This window comes from Lepus europaeus, chromosome 2, assembly GCF_033115175.1.
Source record: "Lepus europaeus isolate LE1 chromosome 2, mLepTim1.pri, whole genome shotgun sequence".
NCBI lineage: Eukaryota > Metazoa > Chordata > Mammalia > Lagomorpha > Leporidae > Lepus > Lepus europaeus.
In genome coordinates, this window is record NC_084828.1 from 126,670,289 (window position 1) to 126,693,513 (window position 23,225).

Below are 23,225 nucleotides of genomic sequence, written 5' to 3' on the forward strand. Positions count from 1 at the left end.
CCCATCTCTAAAATGGTAGAGCCAAGATGTGACTACTGTGCCAGACCTCTCAGTCACTGAGCTACGCTGCCTCTCAGGAATAGAGCAAGAGAGGAAATGTTTTGCATTTTACTTTCCATTTATATTACAGTAGTTTTGTGGCTTTATGTATATTTAGATAAAGCTCTCCAAAGCAGGAATGCTCTGTCAAATATACATTGCTCTGTTCCTCCAGTTTCCCTAAGACAAATACTAAGTAAACACATTTTATGACTTTATCTATTCCTCCAAAATAACAGTTGATATCAATTGTGAAAAGTTATAAGTACACATACATACAATGTGAATACATATACATACACTGTTTACTTGACTTCCTGGTAGGACTTTGAATTCAATCTCAGTAATTCATCTCTTTATGCAAATTGCTTTATCCTGACATATTTAAGAAGGACCAATTTGAATAAGAAAATTAACTTATGAAAGTACACAAGTACTGTTAGATGCATTTTTTTAAAAATTTGATTATTGATACTCAGCAGAGAAAAATGAATCTCTTAGAAAATTGAAGGCCTGACAGTGTAACTTCTTTACAATGAGATGGATAGTATGGGATAGTGTGAGAGATGCTTCTTTCAGCAAGTAAAGGCTGAATGATTATGAATAAATGATAAAAACAGAAAATTGTATACATTTTTAATTAGGATTTCCAGAGAAACAGGACAGATGACAATGATGATGATGATGATGATGATGATGATGATGATGATGATGAAGAGAGAGAGAGAGAAGAGAGAGATTTACTACAACATTTGGCTTACATGGGATGGAAGAAGAGAAGTCCTATCATGTTCAGTCTGCAAGGTGGAGAACCTGGAAAACTGGTGGAGTGATTCAAACTGAGTCCAATGGCCTGAAAACTAGGAAAGCCATTGCTGTGAAGTCCCAGGTCTGAGTACAAAGGCGTGGCAACTGAGGGCTCGCGTGTCCAGTTGCAGCTGGCATTCAAGCATTCAAGAAGCAAGAATAAATCTGTCTTATTGAAGCGAAAGATGGATGTTCCAACTAAAGAAGGAAATATATTGAGTCTTGCAATGGATTAGATCATTCCCACTGGTGTAGGTAATATTCTTTATTCAGTCTACTGATTCAAATGCTAATCTCTCCTAAAACACCCGCATAGATTAATCACAACTAATGTTGTAGCAACTATCTGGGCATTCTTTAATCTAGTCAAGTTGACATAAAATTAATTACATACTTTTAAAAGTCAGAGACATGAATGCATATTCAACTTCTGTATAATTTACATTTTATGATTTTTATTAAAACTGTCACTAAGAAATAGGAATTATGAGGAAATACAATTTAATTCATGATAACTTTCAGTAATTTGATCTGTTCAGAATAATTAAAGATAATATTCTGGCACATCTAGTTCTCTGATAAAAATAACATTCTAGTTTTAAGTTGACAAAATAACCTAAAGGTACTTTGGGCATGAATTTTTACAGATTAATACCGACAAAGATGCCTTGTGATAAGCTCTGATGATGGTATTGAATAAAGTTCAATTGGTAGAAAAACCTGTTGTTAAAAGGTGAACATTATTTGAAAAAATACAGTATTTACAAAATGAAATGTTTTGGTATTGAGGAAAAAATACCTTCAAATTATTTGTTAAATTTTTTGAAGTCATGTTTCCTATTTAACCCAAATAAAACTGCCTGTTAACAAAGTGGGGTGCCTTACTAGGGAAAAAAAAGGAAGAAAGCAATATTAAAAAAATAGCTCCTGGGAGAACATGTGAATTAAAATTTCACATTGAATATTTCCTAAGTAGCATATGATATTTGAATTTTCAGAAACAAACTCCCAACAAAAGCTGCAATACAGCTAGTTCCAAATATTTATCTTTTCTTAAACTATTCTGCATCATATAGTCTGGAAAGCTAGGCAGAGAAAACAAAGCTGTTAAGTGCCCCTGCAGTAGGACTCTGCTAGAAGGGATGGGTGGGCAGAGGGAGTTGTTGTAAATGCCAAATTCACTAAGCCTAGTCCAAGAGCTCCTCTGAGGACCACAGTCTGTCTCTAATGATAGCATCACAGGTTGGCAGTAAACTGTGTATTGGTCTTCCCTTTCTTCTTAAGATTTGCCATGAGCGATTTCTTTACTAAAATATGCCCTTTGGGTTTGGGTACACTAATTCATATAAATTCAACATGTCAGTGTTGCTCTTCTTGGCTATTAAAAATGTTTACTTTGTGTGGTTTAATCACAACTGAGAGTCTGGAACATTTTCTATCCTCTGGGTTTTGTAAGGGACTAGAATCCTCACCCCTTAACCATCTCCCTTTTAGAATTCTTAAGAATATTAAGATTTGTATGAGCCACTTTAAATGTGTGCCTGATATCTTATCAAGCTCACAAATTTTTTAAAGTAGGCAAACAACTCTAAGAACCTGAAAGATATTTTCTGAGACTGTTACTTTTCTGATTTTTTTCTACTCTTTTTATTAGACATAAAGATGAAAATTGATTTTTCCATTTTCCTTTTATTAATTACTTGGATAAACATTTTTTTTTTTAACAGGCAGAGTGGACAGTGAGAGAGAGACAGAGAGAAAGGTCTTCCTTTTGCCATTGGTTCACCCTCCAATGGCCGCCGCGGTTGGCGCGCTGCGGCCTGCGCACTGCGCCGATCCGATGGCAGGAGCCAGGTGCTTCTCCTGGTCTCCCATGGGGTGCAGGGCCCAAGCACTTGGGCCATCCTCCACTGCACTCCCTGGCCACAGCAGAGAGCTGGCCTGGAAGAGGGGCAACCTGGACAGGATCGGGGCCCGACCTGGACTAGAACCTGGTGTGCTGGCGCCGCAAGGCGGAGGATTAGCCTAGTGAGCCGCGGCACCGGCCTTGGATAAACATTTTTAAAGTTCTACCATGTGCCATGCTCCATTTTAGGGGCTTATAGTAATTAATAATCATTCGCTCCCTTTGTGGTATGTTATCTTTAAACTAAAATCCCACATATCAGACTCACGCAGAGTTGAAACGTTGCTGCCTAAATCAAGGTGTCCCGAGGGAAGTGGAAAAGGATAGAGTCATGGATGCAATGTATTTCCTTCTTAGGTCTTCAGTATAGAATGTGGAAGATAAGATGAGCTGAATCATGACTATTCCAAAAACATTTTTAAAAGGCCATATTTCCTTGAACAAAAGAAATCTGATTACCAGTTCTGACACATATTAAAATAGAGGATTTTATAAAAAATGGGACTGTCAGATAAATCCAAAGCTGTTTGATCAAGTACTTGGCAATCAGTGATGAAACCTCAAGGGCTTCTTTAAAAATTGACACGTTACAAGAGAGGGTTTTATAAAGCCGGAACTGTCAGATAAATCCCAGGCTATCTAATCAAAGTGTTCAGCAATCAGGAACAAAGGTTCATGGGTTTCTTTAAAATCAGTGTGGGTTTCCTCAGTCACTACCCTGTATTTGTCACTTGGAACAAAGTGTCTATGTTCATCTTTGTACTGATTCCATTGTGGTTCCTCATCTTGTATTCCCTACATCCTCAGGAATCAATGACATCCTAACCAACATCTCAGTGCGTCTGACCCTATTCTGCTCATTCCTCGGCTTCTGTGACATCAGACATTCTTGATGCTTCTCCTATCTTTTTGGCCCACTCCTCAGCCTCCTTTTTAGTCTCAACTATCTCTATCCATTCTTCATAAGTCTATTTTCCTCCTCTGATAATTCATCTCTAATATATACCCACATACAAACTCAAATCTATATTCTAGACAAATCCCTCCTGAGCCTCATTCTCCAACAGCCAAACTTCCTCCTGAGTTTACCCAGTTATACATCCCATGGGTGCCTCAATTTCAGCTTTCCAACACCAAACTCACAATCTTATAATCCCACCAACCTCGCCCCCAAAATTTACTTCTCTATTTTCCTTCTTCGAAATAATAAAACCTACTCATCCACTTGCCCATCGAGATATTTAGCAAACATCCTTGACTCTTCTTTTTCTGTCACAACTCACAACAAATAAGTCACCAAACCATATACTCTGTCTTCATATGTCCAGGTCTCACCACAGCCACAACTAAACCCCACATAGGTGTTTTGTCACTATTTGAACCACCATCCTCTCTCATTACACTCCTTATTTGGCCTCCTGCCTCCATGTTTGAGTCACTCCGGTCTATTCTACACATCACAGCTGAAAATGAATTTGTAAACAAAATGTAATTTTCACTTACTTTAGTGATTTCTTTCCACTTCAGGATAGGACTAAATTTCCTTAACACAGACCAAGTGATTGGTCCATGTGGTTTCGTCTCTCCTCAACCTCCTCCTGAACTCCCTGCTCCAGTCACTCTTTCCATTTTATGTCCTTGAATAAACCATGTGCTTTCTTTCCACAAGAACTTTGTTGCCATCTATTTGAATCCTTTTGAGAGGATTCTTCAAGGATTATATGGTAATATGTATTAAGTGATTTCAAGTGTAATGTTTCTCCAGCATAATGTCTCTAACTAGTCCTGATAATGCTGCTCTAATCTCTTAATGTTGGCTCTTCAGGGTGGATATAGATTACTTGGGTTTTGAACATGATATTTTTTTCAGCAGACACCCTTAAGAAAAAAGTATACTAATATAAACCATGAATACAAAATTAGGTAGGAAAATGAATATTTACTTAAATCAAGAAAAGAAATCACAAATGCATTGATTGGTGACTTGGGGATTTAGATACTGATAGCTTTTCAGGTCATTTCCTGATATACCTACACAGGGTGCTTTCCGACTGTACCATGTTGTCTGCCCTTCCAAAATCAGGACACTACCATGCCCAACAATAATCAATATTCAGAGTGGCCTAGACAGGTGAGTGGCTCTGAAACTTAACCTTCATTAGCTTCAAATTAACTTTTCTCTGAAGTTTCAATATTTTAATAGATTTTAAACATCTCAGCTAAAACATAAATGGATTTTGGCTCCCTTTTTAAAAGTTTATTTATTTACTTACATTTACTTGAAAAGCAAAGCCACAGAGAGACAGATACTGAGTGATCTTCCATCAGATGGTTCATACCCCAAATTCCTGCAACAGCCAGGACTGAGTCAGGCTGTAGCCAGGAGCCAGGAACTCTATCTGGGTCTCCCACTTGGGTGGTAGGAGCCAAAGTGCTTGGGCCTTCTTCCACTGTCTTCCAAGGCACATTAGCAGGGAGCTGAATTGGAAGAAAAACAGCTGGGACTTGAACCAGCACTCCAATATGGGATGTGCGTATCCCAAACATCAGTTTACTCCACTGCAACACAAGGCCCAATCCACATTGGCTTTCTTAACTATAATCTGACAAAAACTTGGGAAATAGGTGAACAGGGCATCTAGAAGGATATTTCTAAATATGTTTTTGTAGAGTGATCAAGAGAAGCTCTTTGTTCATTATCTAGTGTCTTCTAAGTTGGAGGTTTCCAAATCTGGCTACATACCAAAATCATCGGGAGAGCTCTTCACTGTAAGTTCTTGGTTCCAATCCTAAACCTACTAAGTCAGAGTCTCCAAAAGTAAGTACTTATAAGTATGTATTTTATCAAGCTCTGCTTATGATTCTTATGTGGTCAGCTTAGCAACACAAACTGGCATTGGGAAACAACTGGTCTAAAGGGTTGCAGCCCAGATGTGGGCCTGGGTCCCTGAAATACAGATAGTCTCAATCAGTGCACTCAAATTTCTTCAAGCAATTATATAATACAGAGAATCACTGGTTCTAAGAGAACAAACACTGTGGCCCATATGTTAAAAGAAAAGAAAACTTTGGGAACATCACAAATTTTCATCCTGCAAAATTAAAATATGCATTTGTGAATATAATTAGCCTGTCCAATACACAAATGATTCATACGGATATAAAATAAAATCCAGAAAAAATTAAGATATATATCTCAGTAATTCCTTCAATTTAAAATCACTATCAGGCATGAATATTACAAAGAAACATGTAGATTTTGTTAGGCCAAGGACTTCCATCTTTTCCTGATGTCGTTACATATGTGTATGTTATTCTTTTGCCAGGAGTAAGAAGACTAGAGTCTTATCTACCCTTATGCATAGTTCACAGTTCACCTTCCATAGTTTCAATTAGGTGTGGGCAACTGTAGTCCAAAATTATTAGATGGAAAATTCCACAAATAAGCAACGTGTAACTTTTAAGTTGTGTACCATTCTTTAAGCTGCACTGAAATCTTTCACAGTCTCAATCTGTTCTTCCCAGAATATGAATGATCCCTTTGTTCAGCATATCCTTCTCTACACTAGTCTATTAGCAGCCTTGCTGGTCATCAGCTCTACCATCAGGTCTACCATCTCAGTATCACAGGGCTTATGTTAAAGTCACCCTTATTTTACTTAATAATGGCCCCATAGTAGTGATGCTGGCAATTCAGATACGCCAAAGAGAACCCATAAAGTATTTTCTTTAAGTGAAAAGGAGAAAGTTCTCAATTCAATAAAAAAAGAAAAAAAAATCATATGCTGAGGTTGCTAAGTTCCATGATAATAACTTATTTTCTATCCATAAAATTGCTAGTTTTTCTGCTGTACCTCAAAATGACAAATTTACAGCCACAGTGAGTAATAAGTGCTTGGTTAAGATAGGAAAATCATTAAATGGGTATATGTTTGTGTAGGAAAGAGCACAGTATGTTTCACATTTGGTACTTCTCTGGGGCTTCAGGTATCTAATGGGGGTCTTGGAACATATCCCCCATGGATAAGTGGAGGAACTACTATACTTGAAAGGCTGTTTTCACTTTCATAAGATTTATTTCCTCTGAAGACAAGTGATTAATTTCTGGAAAATGTGCATATGGGTCATGTTTTATGTATAACTTCATAGTTAATATTCTTCATTGAGATCAGAAAATGTTAATAGGATTTCTACTTAATTTTTTCTAAAGAATCTTTATAATCATGTATTTTAAAAGAACTGCTTGAATATGTGTGGGATGGGAAGAGTTGGAAGACCTTGTCTTTTAAATTAATTTTAGAAAACAATTTTGCACAAAAAGAAAGAAAAATTAAAAAAAAAAAGAAGAAAGAAGAAAAAGAAAGAAAGAAAACAATTTTGCACGCATTACATTCTTATGCTTTGTAAATGATGAGAACATTTAAGAGAAGAATGAATGATGTAATCTTTTATCCTCTTTAACATCTGAAATTTGAGTTTTTTTAAGAGAGAAGTGCTACATTTGGTTTTGTCTTAAATATAATTATCTCATTGTTTTATTAAAATAATGCATGATCATTATTCTGAAAATCCAAACAATGTAGAAAAGTATAAACAGGAGACAAGCAACAAACCTAAAATCATATTACACAGAAAGAACCATGGATCTCTGTGCACAGAGAGAAGGATGGATAATTAATTTACAACTCCAATCCTTGCAATATGTCCTGGCTTGTATTAGGTACTCAAGAAAAATACAGTGAATAAATGAATTAGGTTGTACTATTTTTCTGGAGTTGTACTGCCTAGATTAGAATCCAGTTCTACCACTTTACTGTCTGGCCTTGAGAAAAGTACTTCACATCTTTCAGTTTCTGTATCTATAAATTAGGAATAAAAATAACGTGCACCTTAATCAAAGCCTTTCTTAAGTGAAATTCTGGGTCCTATTTTTTTTTATTATGTGCATAGTGATGAAACTCACAATGATTACTAATAGAATTTGGTGTCAGTGTCTTAATTTACATTAAAATGCAAATAGTTTTACTCACTCCATTATGGTTTTTGCACCATCAATGAAAATGTCAACATGGTAAAAATGGCAAATAAATTCTTATTAATATTATGAAAACAGTTTTGACTGTATAGATTTCTGAAGGTGTTTGCAAAATAGGGTCAAGCATACCTCATTCTGAGAACCACTATTTCTTTTTTTTTTTTTTTTTTTCGTGACACAAACATGCATTCGTTTTATTCACAAAACAGCCTGGTTTCCTAAAACAATACAAACAGCATGTTCATCAACAGGAAGCTGGCAACGGGCAGGGGGCCCTCTGGACACCCACCCCCACCATCAGGGACCACGCCAAGAAGCCCTTTCTTCTGCCGCCATCAGCAAGGCCAGATTTAAAAAAAAAAAAAAATTATTTTCTCTAAGGGAAGTAGCCAGGATCAGAAGTAGAGACGCGGGCTCCCCCAGTCGCAATGCACAAACAACCACTATTCCATACTGCCTCACGCCAAAATTGAATCTATAGTCAGAATCCTCCAGAGTTTTAGAAGTCATCCTCTTCCTGAACAGCAGCTTGTGGAAATGGATGAAACTTGTTTCCTTGTGTGGCCACCACTTTTAGAAGCTTGGGCATGAAACTGAACCCTTTTGTCTTAAATTCATTGCTAGTGAATCTATGGCTGTTCCTCCCCCTTCATTTTACTACTGGATGAGAGAGATTCTGTGGGTTCGACTACATTCCACAAACTTTATCCGTAAGTGTACTTGGGGTTTTGATTTAATTAAAAACCATCTCTTGTCTACCATTATATTTAAACTTCCTCGTCCATTGAATAGGACTTTGTATCAGTCAAGGCTTGATCAGGGGAGCAAAAACACTAAGAATGTTATGGGGTAATAGATTTATTTTGCACTTATGGAAAAATCTAGGGAAGTGAAGGTCTTGAAGAGAGGTTGGAGGATCAGAAATGTTGTCACCAATTACTCAATTTGAGAAAGTTAGGTATGTCTATATCTAGCACCAAAGTAGACCCATTAAGGGGAAATTTGTAGAGAGGTCAATGAAAAGCTGTTACCTCTGAATCATCACAACCTCTGTGTAGCCACAACCAAGCAAGTGTCTCAGTGTAGATCTGAGCCCATGACCATCAGTGCTATTGGTCAAGAAGAAAAGCTTTATGTGGAGAAGAGTGTGATGACAACTTAGCACCTGCCAGGTCCCTCCTCCTCTCTATTTCTATCTGTGATCTTCAAGTGATTATAGGCACTGCCGTGTTTTTACCTCCCTAATGTGCTGCAATTCCCCTTCTTGGCCAGATATAATCTAGAAGCATGCAAGGAGAACTGTGAAAAATGTAATTAATTAACAATTTAGCTACACTGACAACGTACAAATAACCAGAGTCTGAAACCAAGTATTGTCTTTCTTAGACATAAATATTAGGCCGGCACCGCGGCTCAATAGGCTAATCCTCTGCCATGCGGCACCGGCACACCGGGTTCTAGTCCTGGTTGGGGCGCCGGATTCTGTCCCAGTTGCCCCTCTTCCAGGCCAGCTCTCTGCTGTGGCCAGGGAGTGCAGTGGAGGATGGCCCAAGTGCTTGGGCCCTGCACCCCATGGGAGACCAGGAGAAGCACCTGGCTCCTGCCTTCGGATCAGCGTGGCGCCGGCCATTGGAGGGTGAACCAACAACAAAGGAAAACCTTTCTCTCTGTCTCTCTCTCTCACTGTCCACTCTGCCTGTCAAAAAAAAATTGACATAAATATTGATTTATCAAATAATTTTATAGATAAAATGTAACAAAGAATTTTCTAGATAATTTTTCTTGTATTTCAGGGGGAAAATTTGCAAAAACCAACAAGAAAATCCCATTTATTTACACAACACAAAGGATCCATATAACTATGTAGAACCGAATCTTTTTTCACAAAGATTAAAATTCTTAACATTGTAAGACAAGAAAGTAATTCTCAATTTGTTATGACCTGACTGCTTGGTGCATACATTTCAGGTATTTTTTCAATTTTAAAAATTAAGCTATGATGTATTATTCCAGCATCAGAAAGAAGTTAACCATAAATTAAATATACATTTGTATACCCACATACACATTACAGATATATAACACCTAAGTACACAAACCCAATTTACCTATATATGTAGGTTTCCACATAGTCATTCACCCATATCATGTTCGATTAGTGTTTTCTATTGATGGAGTCTCCAAAACAGAATGGTGTAAACATTATTAAATTTTCCTGACAAGTATATTTCTAGATTCATAAAAGTCTATTAAACACATAAACATTAGATTATAATCTGCTTCATTTTTTTCTTGTTATGTATTCTCACCACTGATATTTTCACTGTGGTATGCATAATGGATTAGGTTTCATATCTTTTGAAAAAACAAACACATTCCATCAGCAACAATGCTTTATTGATAAACAAAAAGCATTTGAAGGATTTCAAATCCATAATTTCCTTTGGCAAGTTTTTAAAGAAAATTTTGTGATTTTTATAACATATTCAAGGAGCAAGGATTTTGTACAGTGTTTACACTACTGCTTGGGATGCTCACATCCTGTATTATAGTTTCTATCTTTATTTTTCTCTGTCCCTTGGCATCTTGAATAATTTTTTAAACACACAGATACTTTTTTTTAAGATTTATTTATTTGAAAGTCAGAGTTACACAGAGAGAGAAGGAGAGGCAGCGAGAGAGAGAGGTCTTCCATCTGATGGTAAACTCCCCAGTTGGCCACAACTGCTGGAGCTGCACCGATCTGAAGCCAGGAGCCAGGCGCCTCCTCCAGGTCTTCCCATGCAAGTGCAGGGGCCCAAGGACTTGGGCCACCTTCTACTGCTTTCCCAGGCCAAAGCAAAGAGCTAGATTGGAAGTGTAGCATCCCGGACTCGAACTGGTGCCCATATGGGATGCCAGCATTGCAGGCAGCGACTTTACTTGCTATGCCACAGTGCCAACCCCTTGAATAAATTTTTAATGAATTATGTATTCATTTTCATTTTATTTGAAAGAGACAAAGAGATCTTCCATCTACCAGTTCACTCCCCAGATACTCAAAACAGCAAGAGCTAGGTCAGGCTAAAGCTGGGAACCAGGAAACAGGCACCTAAGTACTTGAGCCACCATCTGTTGCCTCCCACGATTTGCATCAATAGAAGTTGTACTTGGGAGATAGCCAGGTATTAAGCCCAGGCACTGCAATATGTGACAGAGGCACTTTAACTGCTAGACCAACACTTGCCCCAAATTTTGTGATTTTTAGTTCCTTTCAGGAAAGCATCTCTAGTTAGATTTTTGTCAAGGAAAAAAAAAAGTGCTTTCCTTGAGGTTAATTTTGCCAAAATAGACAAATACTTTGGAGTTTACCTAGGCTAACACTTTCTTTACAGATATGAACCAAAGGTCTACACTACTTATCCAGGATCATATAACTATTTAGACCAGAATAAGGGTAGGATTTCAGAGTCTCCTGAATGTCAGTGAAATGTTCCTTAAAAGAGAAATTATTATCAAAGCAAGAGTTAATGCTCCAACATGGGAATTAGTCCATACAGCAGACTCATAGAATGGCAATCACTTCAAACAACATTCTGACCTCAGTCTTTTCACAGCTGAAAAACCCATGAGAGCACGTCAGGCATGGAAAGCCAATACTGTGGCAAAAAGTGTACCCCATGAAGGATCTCTGTGAGACCCCAACAGAAAGAAGTGGTCATCAAAAAAAAGATGTACTTTTCTGTGAAGGGAAGAGAGAACTTCTACTTTGTTTATGGCCCTGTCTAAATACTGACAGAGTTTATGGATTCAAAAGGCTTCCATAGCCTAAGCGGCTCATGTCAAGGGCCTCAGGTGATTACTGACATCATATATAAGAGTGTTAATTGTTAAATTAACAACCAGTGTCACTGTGCACTAACTTCCCACACAGGACCTCTCTCCTCAAAGAGTTGAGTTGAAAGTTAATAGTAAAACTTGATTGCAAAGATTTACCTTGTTGGGCCGGCGCCGCGTCTCAATAGGCTAATCCTCCACCTTGCGGCGCCAGCACACAGGGTTCTAGTCCTGGTCGGGGTGCCGGATTCTGTCCCGGTTGCCCCTCTTCCAGGCCAGCTCTCTGCTGTGGCCAGGGAGTGCAGTGGAGGATGGCCCAAGTGCTTGGGCCCTGCACCCCATGGGAGATGAGGATAAGCACCTGGAAGACCTTTCTCTCTGTCTCTCTCTCTGAAAAAAAAAAAAAAAAAAAAAGATTTACCTTGTTTTAATGTATTAAGTAGAGAACATTATCTATGTATCATAAGCTTTAGTAATGTCTAAGTCCTAGCAAAAGATGCACAATTCTTGGGTTCATCTCCAAAGTTAACTCCCCAAAATAGATAGATAAATAGATAGATAGATAGATAGATAGATAGATAGATAAGATAGATAGATAGAAAGAGTCAAACCTCAGAAAGGTTTACTTTTATTGAATTAAAAAGTAGTTTCTTTCCTTATTGTAAAAACAATCCTGTTGGTATTCTATTGCACAGTAGGGTAATAATAGTTAGCAATAACATTTCTAAATAACTAGAAAAGACTTCTGAATGTTCACACTACAAAGAAACCTTGAATGAAGTGATGGATGCGAATTATCCTAGTATGATCATTAAAATGTATGCATGTATTGAAATATTATATTCCACTCCATAAATATGTACAGTTTGTCAGTAAGTTAAAAAATAAGTTAAAAAAAGAAAATAATTATTGGGAAGGGTGTTTGGCATAGTAGTTAACTAACTTCTGGGGACGCTTGCATTCCATATTCATGTATTTGGGTTCAAGTTCCAGTCACATTCCCAGTTCCAGCTTCCTGCTACTACACATCTTGGGAGGCAACAGGTGATAGCTCAGGTGCCTAGATACCTGGCAACCATGTCAGAGACTTAAATGAGTTCCCAACTCCTCCTGGCTTTAGCTTGGTCATGTCCTGCTCATTTAGGGAATAAACCAGAAGATGGTAGATTTCTCTTTCTTTCTCTCTTTCCTTCCCTCCTCCCTACCCCTCTCTCTCCCCTCTTTCTCTCCCTCCCTCAAATAATAAGTAAATAAATGTTTTAATTGTGGAAGAATATTTTACATATCATCCAATTCATCCATTTCAAGTGTACAATTTCAAGAATTCTAGTAAGTTTATCATCCCTATAAAAGGGTCTTAGAACATTTTCAAATCAGTAACATCCAGTACCATCACCTCTCACCCTGGATAGCCCCACCCTCTGAACATCCTTAAGCTATCATCTGTTTCTGTAGCTTTGTTTCTTCAAGCTGATACTTTTTTTGCAATATGCTGTCTGATAAAAAATAGTCTTGTCTTCTGTGCTTCTTTTACTTTAGAGATACATAAGAGATTTAGTTTCCATTAGATAAGAGAATGGAAAAATCTGATAATCCAAGAGCAACAACACACTTAAATTCAAAATTCTCACAGGATTCCTTGTAGCCTGTACTCTTGGGCTAAGACAGACTGAAAAGTATGATTTGAAAATATGAGAATGTTAATTTCTATAAATAAGAAATAAAGTGATTTCAATGCAATGATATATTCATTATTCATTTCAGAAACATATCTTGGTCATAAGATCAATGTAAATGAGGTTTCATGCTGAAACTTGATCATTTTTCATCAGAATGGCTCATTTGTAATGTAAGTGGCATATGAATAAAGCATTAGGATATGTTAAAGATTCTTTAAAAGATAAGTTTGTTTTTCTTCATATTCTGCTATTAAGCTAACTTTTGAGTTTTCATTATCCCCCCAACTGAAATTGGATTTTCTCTTGCACTGCTCTAAGTAACACTGCAAAATAATTTTAAAATTTAATCAAGAGATAATATAATTTTAGAAATGTAAGAAGCTAAACAGATTACATGTTTCTGGCTACTTGAAAGTATTTTCCATGCACCATCAGCTACATAATCAACTGAGAGATTTTAGTAAATGCAGAATCTCAGGCCTCACCATAAACTCTACTGAATCAGAAACTGCGTTAGTACACAGCAAGTATTTTTAACTGACAAAGGCCAATTTATGAAATTTGATTGGGATCATGCTTTTGGTGTAAAACTAATTATACTTTGCCGAGTCTTACAGCTGAAAAATTTTCTCCTACATTTTAAAATAGAAGGTTTATTGTTTTATAGTTTAAATTTAAGTCTGTGATCCATTTGGAGTTGACTTTTGAATAAAGTATGAGAGAGTCCTGGGTTAATTTTTTTGTCTATGAGGTGCTATTGCTCCAGTACTGTATATTGGAAATGCTATCTTTCTTCCATTAAGTTGTTTTTGCACTTTTGTAAAAATTCAATTTAGTATGTTTTTCTGAGTCTACCTTTGGATTCTTTTTCTGTTCCTCCAATAGTAACACAATCTTGGTTGTTGTACTTTATTGAAATTAGGTAGACCATATTTCTCCAACCATAATTTTTTTCAGAACAATTTCAGGGAGTCTAGTTAATTTGCCTGTCTATAAAACTGTTAGAATAATCTTGTTTATATCTACAGAAAAATCTCGTTGAGATTCTGATAGGAATTTCATTAAATTTATGTATTGTTTTGGGAGAATTTATCTTTACTATGTAAAGTTTTTCAGTTTGTGAACAAAATGTGTCTTTTCATTTATTCAGATCTTTGATTTCTTTAGTAGTATCATGTCGTATCCAGCATAGAAGCCCTGTACTTGTTTGGCTTTTTTGAGTAATTATAAATAGCACTTTCTTTTCAATTTAGATATCCAAATGTTCATTGCTAGCATATAGAAATAAAAATGATTTTATATGTTTGGCTTGTATTCTAAAACTTGATAGGATGATTCATTACTTCTAATACTTTTTTTTTTTTTTAGATTTCTTGGTATTTTCTATGTAGACTAACTGTGACAGGTAATTTTGTTAACTTATTGCACTGACTAGTGAGACATAACATCCTTGCATTGTTCCTGATCATAGGAGCAAATCAGTCTTTCTGCATTAGATACATTGTTAGCTCTAGGATTTTTATAGATAATTCTTTATCAAAGTCAGACAGTTTTATATCCCTATTTTCCTGAGTCTGCTTTTATCATAGATGAATGTTGGATTTTGTCAAATACTTTTTCTGCATCAATTGATATGTTTATTTTATTTTTTATTCTTTAGCCTACTACTACAGTGGATGTTTACCATCAGTTTTTAATATTGAATCAGCCTTGCATTTCCTGAATAAGTCTCACTTTTGCATGATACATAATTATTTTTATAGATTACTGAGTTTCATTTGATAATATTTCTAAGGTTTCTTGCATATATATTCATGAGTGACATGAATCTGTAGTTTTATTTTTGTATATTGTATCTGTATAGTTTTAATGTCAGGGTAAATAAGGTTTATCAAACAAATAAGAGAGTGTTCCTTAAATTTTAGTTTTTTGAAAGATTGTGTAGCATTTACATTAATTCCTCTTTAAATGCTTGATATATTTCTCCAGTAAAACCATCTGGGCCTGTGGCAATTTCATTTTGGCATTTAAAAATCATGACTTTATTTGCTTTAATGGTTATAGTGATATTCAAAGCATCTATGTTGAGTGCATTGTGATAGTATTTTTCAAGGAATCAGTCCATATCCTTTGTCAGATTTAAATGTGTAGTCATATCCCTTTATTATCCCTTCAATGTCTGCAGAGTCTGTAGTGATATCCCATTTCATTCCTCACACTGATAATTTGTGTCTTCTCTTCTTTGTGTTGCTGGTGGTTTGTCAGTTCTACTGATCTGTTCAAAAACAACTCCTTGATTTCATTAATTTCCCCTATTGTTTTTCTATTTTCAATTTCACTGATGTCTGCCATTATCTTGACATGTCCTCCTTTATATCTGTTTAGTTTATTTTGCTTTTTCTATAAAAATTATTGAGGAGAGCGCTTAGGTAATTGATTTAAGATTATTCCTCTTTTAGTGAAAAAAAAAAAATGATGCTTTAAATTTCCCTCTCAGGAGCATGCCTTTTGTGCACTGGTTAAGACACTGCATGGAACTGGCATCCCATGGTGGAGTGCCTGGGTTCATGTCCCATCCAGATTACTACTGATTTTGTGCCCTGGGAGGCAGCTTAAGTACTTGGGTCCCTGTGGCCCATATTGGAGATTTGGATTGAGTTGCTTCTGGCTCCTGGCTTTGGCTTTCAACCAGCCCTGGCCATCATGGGCATTCAGCAAGTGAACCAATGGATAGGGACATCCTCTCTCTCTCTTTCTCCCTTCCTCCCCTCAATACATAGACAAATAATTTTTAAACAACTCTATAGTTCATCCTATATCTGCCATTTCTACCACCAGTACTGAAGTTCCAATCCTATTTTTCCCTTGACATATGATTTTTAAAATCTTAACGGCTCTCCTACCACTTCACTCTCCTTCCCCATCTCCATCTTTCAGAGTCAGTTACCTTCTTGGACTTTGAGTGGCACAGTTGAAAGGATTTAGAATTGGAACTGAGTTTAAACACAGTTCAAAAGTTACTTTCCCATGTAATCTTGGCAAGGTAGTTTATATCTTCACACCTCAACTTAAATCTATCTGTGAAATGCAAATAATTTTACCCTTATGATTATAGATCTCACATGTAAAGAGGCAATCACAGTGCTTTTGCACATAGCAGTCACTCTATCTGGCTTCATTCCTTTCTTTTCCTTAATTGTAGAAACAAAAGCCAGTGGTTCTTCCTCGCCTATGGTGTATCAAAATTTACTTTACTGAGTGCTGGGTCTAATCTCTATTTCTAGCCTCATTTACCTCAACTCTAATTTCCCAGAATTCCACTTGCCTTTGTTCTTCATTTTCCCTCATCCCAGTTTTCTTCTTACTGAAATAACCTTTTTGGACGCCATTTAGAAAATCATTTTCTTCAGTTTCTCTTCTGAATATTTCTTTTACATCCTAAAGTAAATAAATTCCTTTCCCCTCTTCTATTCCAAAGGATAGTGATGGGTTCTAGATGACTCAGGACAGTGAAGTGTTTTTCATATTTTATTTCATATCACTATGCCTTGAAGTAACAGGTAACTAAGGGCAGAAGGCTGGCAACAGATATTTCTGGATTTAGATTTGACTCTTCCATTTATGGACTTGTATTACCTCCCATGACTCAATTATTTCATCAATAAATTTAGAATGATTTAGTTTGTAAGAATGATGTAACCATTAACAAGAAAACTATATATAAAGTGTTTAGCATGTTCACTAGGGTGAAAAAATATTTATGATGAATATTAATCATAAGGCAACCTAGACCTTTATTTTCTTGCCTACTCTCTTGCCTTTGAGCAATTCTGTGTCTTATTTCAGTGTATTGAATATTTATATGAAGATGACAGGACAGTATGAGGAAATCTGGGGAGGTGAATGAATGAAAATATGGATGGTAATCCTGTAGTTTCGTATATGGAATCAGAGTCCAAAAAGTAACATTAAAACTCCACTTGTCCTTTTATCACAAAGTTCTTGCCTTCCTATTTATTTTTTCTCTAAGTATCTAGGTCCCTGCTCCCCCAAATCATCCCAGATGTTTACCTGACTTGAAGTCCTCAATGTCTGTATTTTACAGGTCTAAAAGTCACCAATATTACCTAAAAATCATTTATGTCTGTTTAATTTAAAATATCAGTCTCTTGGAGTATTCATGAGTAAGTGATACAGTTTTAGCTTTGAGGGCAGAAAACCCTTGATCAACTCCTGGCTCAAGCAGGTAACAAAGTACAGTGGGTAGAGCACTTAACCAAGATATGAGAGATCTGAGTCCTAGTGCCATTGTACAACTGCCTAGGTGGTGCTGGGCAAGTACCTTCAGGTCTCTGGCTGTTAGTTCTCTTTTTATAAAATGAGAAATCACATCTTCATGGTCTTTAGTAAGTGCATCTATCCTACGTGCTGTAATATAACTTTCATAACTTGAGGGATTCAGATCAACAGAATACTTTACACTTTGTTAGGAGAGAAATTTAGAGCAATCCTTTTTATATTATAATTTCACCCTGAGTTCACCTAGAAGCTCATACAAAAGAGCTAAAAAAAACATTCAGTATTCCCAAGGTCACTAAGTCTAAGCAAATTATCACAGCAGGATTTTTGTACTAATGTGTTTACCATGGCATGCTCCCTTCTTCTGAAGTGTTTGTGAGGTTTAGATACTGCTTCTTATTTCCAAATAAAAAGCTCCCAGCCACCCACACTCTGGAATGCAGCAATAATGGATTATCATGATTCCTGACAGCACATGCTAATTCTCAGACTTTTAAATGAAAACAGACTATGAAATGAATATTTCAGTTTCTGAATTTATCATAGTATGTTATGCAATAAACTTCATATACAATTATATATCCCATATCCTTCTATTTTTAGAAAAATATTATTTAATATGCCTTTCTGAGGTACATGCTACTATCTTCACTTATATTAGATTGTTATAGCAATATTTTAAAAGATCCTATTTTCATGCTCTAGAAAGGTAAAATATGGAATCTAAAAGGTATATAAAGTCACTGTTGCAGATTCATTTATGTGTAATTGTTTTTGTTCACTCAGAAAATATTTTTTGGGGCCGGTGCTGTGGCGTAGCAGGTAAACCTTATCGCCTGCAGTGTGGGCATCCCATATGGGCGCAGGTTCAAGTCTCAGCTGCTCCACTTCCATTCCAGGTCTCTGCTATGGCCAGGGAAAGCAGTAGAAGATGGCCCAAGTCCTTGATCCCCTGTACCCATGTGGGAGACCCGGAGGAAGCTCCTGGCTCCTGGCTTCGGACTGGTGCAGCTCCAGCCATTGTGGCCAACTGGAGAGTGAAACAGCAGATGGAAGAGCTATCTCTCTCTCTCTCTGCCTCTCTTTCTTTCTCTGTGTAACTTTTTCAAATAAATTTTTAACAATTTTGAAAACCTGTCACATAAAAGCAGTTGTAAATGACAGTGAAAATAAGGATCAATAAGGAATCTTCTTGTGCCTTGAGAAAATCATGTTCTATGTGGATCTGAGGAAAATGCTATGTACCCCTAGTTTCAGAAGAAAATGGATAGATGTAGGACTTTGACAAATACATTTTATTTCCATAGGTATGTTTATACCTGTCAGAATAAGACCTTGTACTGTATTACTAGTTTCCTAGGGCTACTGTAATAAATTTTCACAATAGAAGATTGTTGTTTCTCACTTCTAAGACCAACAGCAGGGTCATGCTTCCTCTAAATATCTAGGACAGAGTCCTATCTTGCCTCAATGGTGGCTGCTGGCAATCCTTGGTGTTCCTCACCTAAAGACAGTAAAACTCCAATGGTCATTTGAATCTTCACGTGACCATCTTGACTCTGTGTAGCTGTGTCCAAATTTCCCTACTCCTAATCCAATGACATATCCAAAGATATGTCCAAAGATATGTCATTGGATTCAGACTCATCCTAATCCAGTATGATCTTATTTTAATTTCATTACATCTGCAAAAGCATTATTTCCACACAGTCATATTCACAGGTTAGAGGTGGGCATGAATTTTGGGGGCAACATTATTAGACCCAATACAAATGTGAAAATACACTATTACCAGGTACTTGTATTATATCCTTCTTCTTAGTAGAAAATACTCATTTTCTCCTTTTATTGCTTTTTATTTTTAGTGTTTTTGAATTTGTTCTAATTTTTTGAATGATTTCCAAATCCATGGACTACACTACGGTTTGTGACTTAGGTTGCATTCCCTTCTCTTTTTTCTGAGACATGACTCTTTATTTGAACTCTATTGACATTAACAGTTGCTGGAATCAAATTTTATGATAGTTTTTCTAGTAAAATTAGTAGGCAGAATTTTTTTATACTTTTTAAAAGTAGTTATTTATTTACTTTGAAAGTCAGAATTATAGAAAGGATGAGACAGAGAAAGAGAGATTCTTCCATCTACTGGTTCACTCCCCAGATAATGGCAACAGCCCAGGCAGGCCAAAGCCAGGAGCCAAGAGCTTTATTCAGGTCTCCCATGTGGGTGGGAGGGTCCCAAACATTTGGGCCATCTTCAGCTGCTTTCCCCAGGCACATCAACAGGGAGTTGTACCAGAAGTAGAGCAGTCAGAACTTGAACTGGTGCCCATATGGGATGCTGGCATCACAAGCAGCAGCTTTACTCACTACACCACAATGCCAGCCCCAGAATCTGTTTATTACAAGACACTGTTCACTTCAGAGTAATAAATATTTGATAAAACAAGAGTATGCAAATATCCCTTTTCAAGATCCTCTTTTCATTTTAAAAATATATACTCAACAGTGAAATTGCTAGGTCATGTAATTCTACTTTTTAAATTTTTGCAGTGGCTTTAAACCATATGTCACAATGCTGGCCTGTAGGCTATAGTCATTTTCAATAGGGTACAGACCCTTGGAATTCATTTTGTTTTCCACAGTACATGTACCTTTCCCATGAGCAGTGTTCAACAGTCCCAATTCCTACACATCCTCATCAACATTCGTTGTTTTCTGGGCTTTTCATAGCAGCCATCCTAATGTGAGGGAGGCATCCCATTGTAGTTATGAGCTGCGTTTCTCTAATGATTACCACTATGCTGCTTACCTACTTGTGTATCTTCTCCAGCAAAATGCCTATTCAAGGCTTTGTGCAGGCTTTAATCGGGTTGTTTTTTGTTGTCTCTGTGTTTTTACCCCCATTGATTCTTTAAAGGAGATTACTATTTGAACAAGAATGCTTCGCAAAATGATTTTAATAGCTCAAGACTGTGAGCCTTTTCAGAAAAATGAGGCTTTATACTTAGCCAAACTCTGGCACTATGCAATTCTCAAATGCCAATTTTAATGAGCTATCATTTGATAACTCAGTAAAACTTGTTTGTTCATTTGAAAGTAAGGGTTTTAGCATGAGGGAGTGACTGAAATCTACATTATGTGGATGTATAAAATCAGAAGTAGGAAAAATCCTCATCACATTTGCTTTTAAATCAGCTTCTCATCAGTGATGCAAGTTAGTACATGTAACACCATTATTGTGCTGTAGAAGCTCTGGTGAAGGCTCTTTGAAGACAGACATGCCTAAATTGCTGGGGAACTATCTGATAATTCACTTTTCTCAATGTATGTTTGCTTTAAAATAATGTACTACACAGCACTCTGTTTATAAAGTACTCAATTTCAAAGAGAAAACTTAGAAATTTTTAAGTACTGAGTTAGGGCATTAACTTTTTCTTGTAATCACATATAATACAAGGGAGTTCAGCTTTCAGATTAAATAACTGGCTCCTCGAATAAAGAGAGAAGACTAAATTTATAATTAATGTTATTGATGTTTAAATTTTCTGATTGAATAATATTTCAGCCAAATTTGATTTAGAAAAGAAACATGGTACTGTGTCCAATAACAAAACTAGCTTCTCACAATGGAACGTTTTTAGTATGATCCTTTAACTCATAAATTTGTCACTCAGAAAGTAAAACTGCAGATCTTTTCTTGATTTTTAAGAACAATTTCAAAATGCTATCTTTGTATGAAATCTCTACCAGGAAGCATTCCTTGCACCCCAATAAGCCTTGATTTTTCTGTCTTAATAGCTGCACTTGGAGCTAAATTTTTATTCTGTGTATTCATGTCCTCTTAATTCAATCATCTGTGAAGTCTTTGAATAAAGTGTATCTCTGTACACCCAATGCAAGCAATCTTTCACATTAATAGATATGAAGGAACTTCAAAAAGTTCATAGAAAATGCACACTGTGAAAAAATTATGCCTGGATTTCAAAATTTTCTGCACAAGAAACTTAGATTTTAATTCCAATTTCAGCCAACTTTTTGAAGTACCCTTGCACTGAGCAAATGTTTAATTAATAGATGAATAAAAAATAAATGGACATTTCCTCTTTGCCAAAAGTTGCCACCACTTATATAATGCTGTGGTACAGTAACAATGCCTAAGTGTTATACCTCTTTTTTTCATGCTTCAGCCAACATCACACATATGGAGTTGAAGAAGTTCTTTACCTCAGCCTAGGACTACATTAAGCTTTATATTGTAAATTTTCAGTTTCACTTTACAACGCAAGACCCTGAGATTCAGTTCCTAGGTTCTCTTGTGGATAACGAGAACTCAAGATCTCTCCAGAAAGGATAACTAGGAAATACTAGTGACCTGTCTCAGACTTCCAAGGCTACATTTCCCTACACATCGTCCCTAAATTCTAGGAATGAAGTATGAAGGTACCTCTCAGTGGAATTCATGAGTCATTCTCTTATTTTTTTCTAAATGTAAGAGAATTTAAACTGCTCTCCAATGATGGGAATATGATCCTTGGCTTTCTATAGCCACTAGTGTTGGGTCCGGACATAAAATGCCCAGGGCAAATAGTGACTAACATTTCCAGTTCTTATGCCCGATTTGCCCAATTCTGGTATGCAAACATTTCAGTGTGAAAACAGGGACAGTCACAGGGAACTAGGAAGGCTGTTCATCCTAATTGTGACAAAACACAATCAACCCCCATGCCAGTTCTCCTGGTGGACAAACACAAGGCAAACCAATCATTATAGGTGGTAAGCACATGTATAAAAAGTATGTGTTAAATCCACATCATCTCTTCTGTTTCTGGACTACAGCATTTCTTTAGTTAGAGCCTTGGATCTCAAGCTTTACCATGCAACAGAATTACCCAGAGGGTCTGTGAAAGCACAAACTGTTGGACCCTATACCATGAGTTTCTAAGAGTAGGACTCAAGAATCTACATTTCTTGGGACCAGGCCTCTGGCACAGCAGGTTAAGCCACCCTCTGCAGTGCCTGAATCCCATATGAGCACCTGTTCATGTCCTGGCTGCTCCATTTCCAATGCTGCTCCCTGTTACTGCACCTGAGAAAGCAGTGGAAGACAGCCCATGTCCTTGGGCCCCTGCACCAACATGGGAAACCTGGAAGAAGCTCCTGGCTCCTGATTTTGGCCAGGCCTGGCCCCAGCTGTTGCAGCCATTTAGATAGTGAACCAGTTAATGGAAAAGCTATCACTCTCTGTCTCTACTTCTGTCTGTCTCTGTAACTTTGCCTTTCAAATAAACAAATACACTTTTTAAAAAATTTGCATTTCTAACAAGTATAAAAAGTCATTAGGTGATGATGTTGTTCTGGGGACTCAGTTTTCTGAACCGCTGCTCTAAGTCTGGCATATTACTGTCTTCTGAGAATATCTTAAAATAAAAAGGGGTCAGGTGAAAGTACGAATGCATGAATCAACAACATTATTTTATAAGAATTAATCTGTCTTCTTCATTTCTTAATCACTTCTTGGTGGTATAATAGAAAAGACTTAAATTTTCAAGCCGATTTCTTTTTTATCATTTTAGGATTTATGTATGTATTTTGAAAATCAGAATTAGAGAGAGGGAGAGACAGAGCTCTTCCATCTGCTAGT

The 23,225-nt window shown here is 36.7% G+C and overlaps 1 protein-coding gene and 1 long non-coding RNA gene across 7 annotated transcripts in view; one reads left to right on the forward strand and one right to left on the reverse strand.

Moving 5' to 3' along the window:
• LOC133774852 (uncharacterized) overlaps window positions 1-23,225 on the reverse strand; it is a 294,451-nt gene that overhangs the window by 258,178 nt on the left and 13,048 nt on the right. The window lies entirely within an intron of this gene.
• The window catches only part of GPR149 (G protein-coupled receptor 149), a 75,312-nt gene that overhangs the window by 46,236 nt on the left and 5,851 nt on the right, over window positions 1-23,225 (forward strand). For 2 of the 4 annotated variants that reach the window (XM_062212752.1, XM_062212762.1), the window contains one exon: window positions 684-1,716. The exons of the other annotated variants lie outside the window; for them this stretch is intronic. In XM_062212752.1, the coding sequence (XP_062068736.1) occupies window positions 684-872 (189 nt within the window). In that variant the 3' untranslated portion in view covers window positions 873-1,716. Of the gene's footprint in view, window positions 1-683; window positions 1,717-23,225 lie in introns of those variants that run through there. 4 annotated transcript variants of the gene reach the window in all.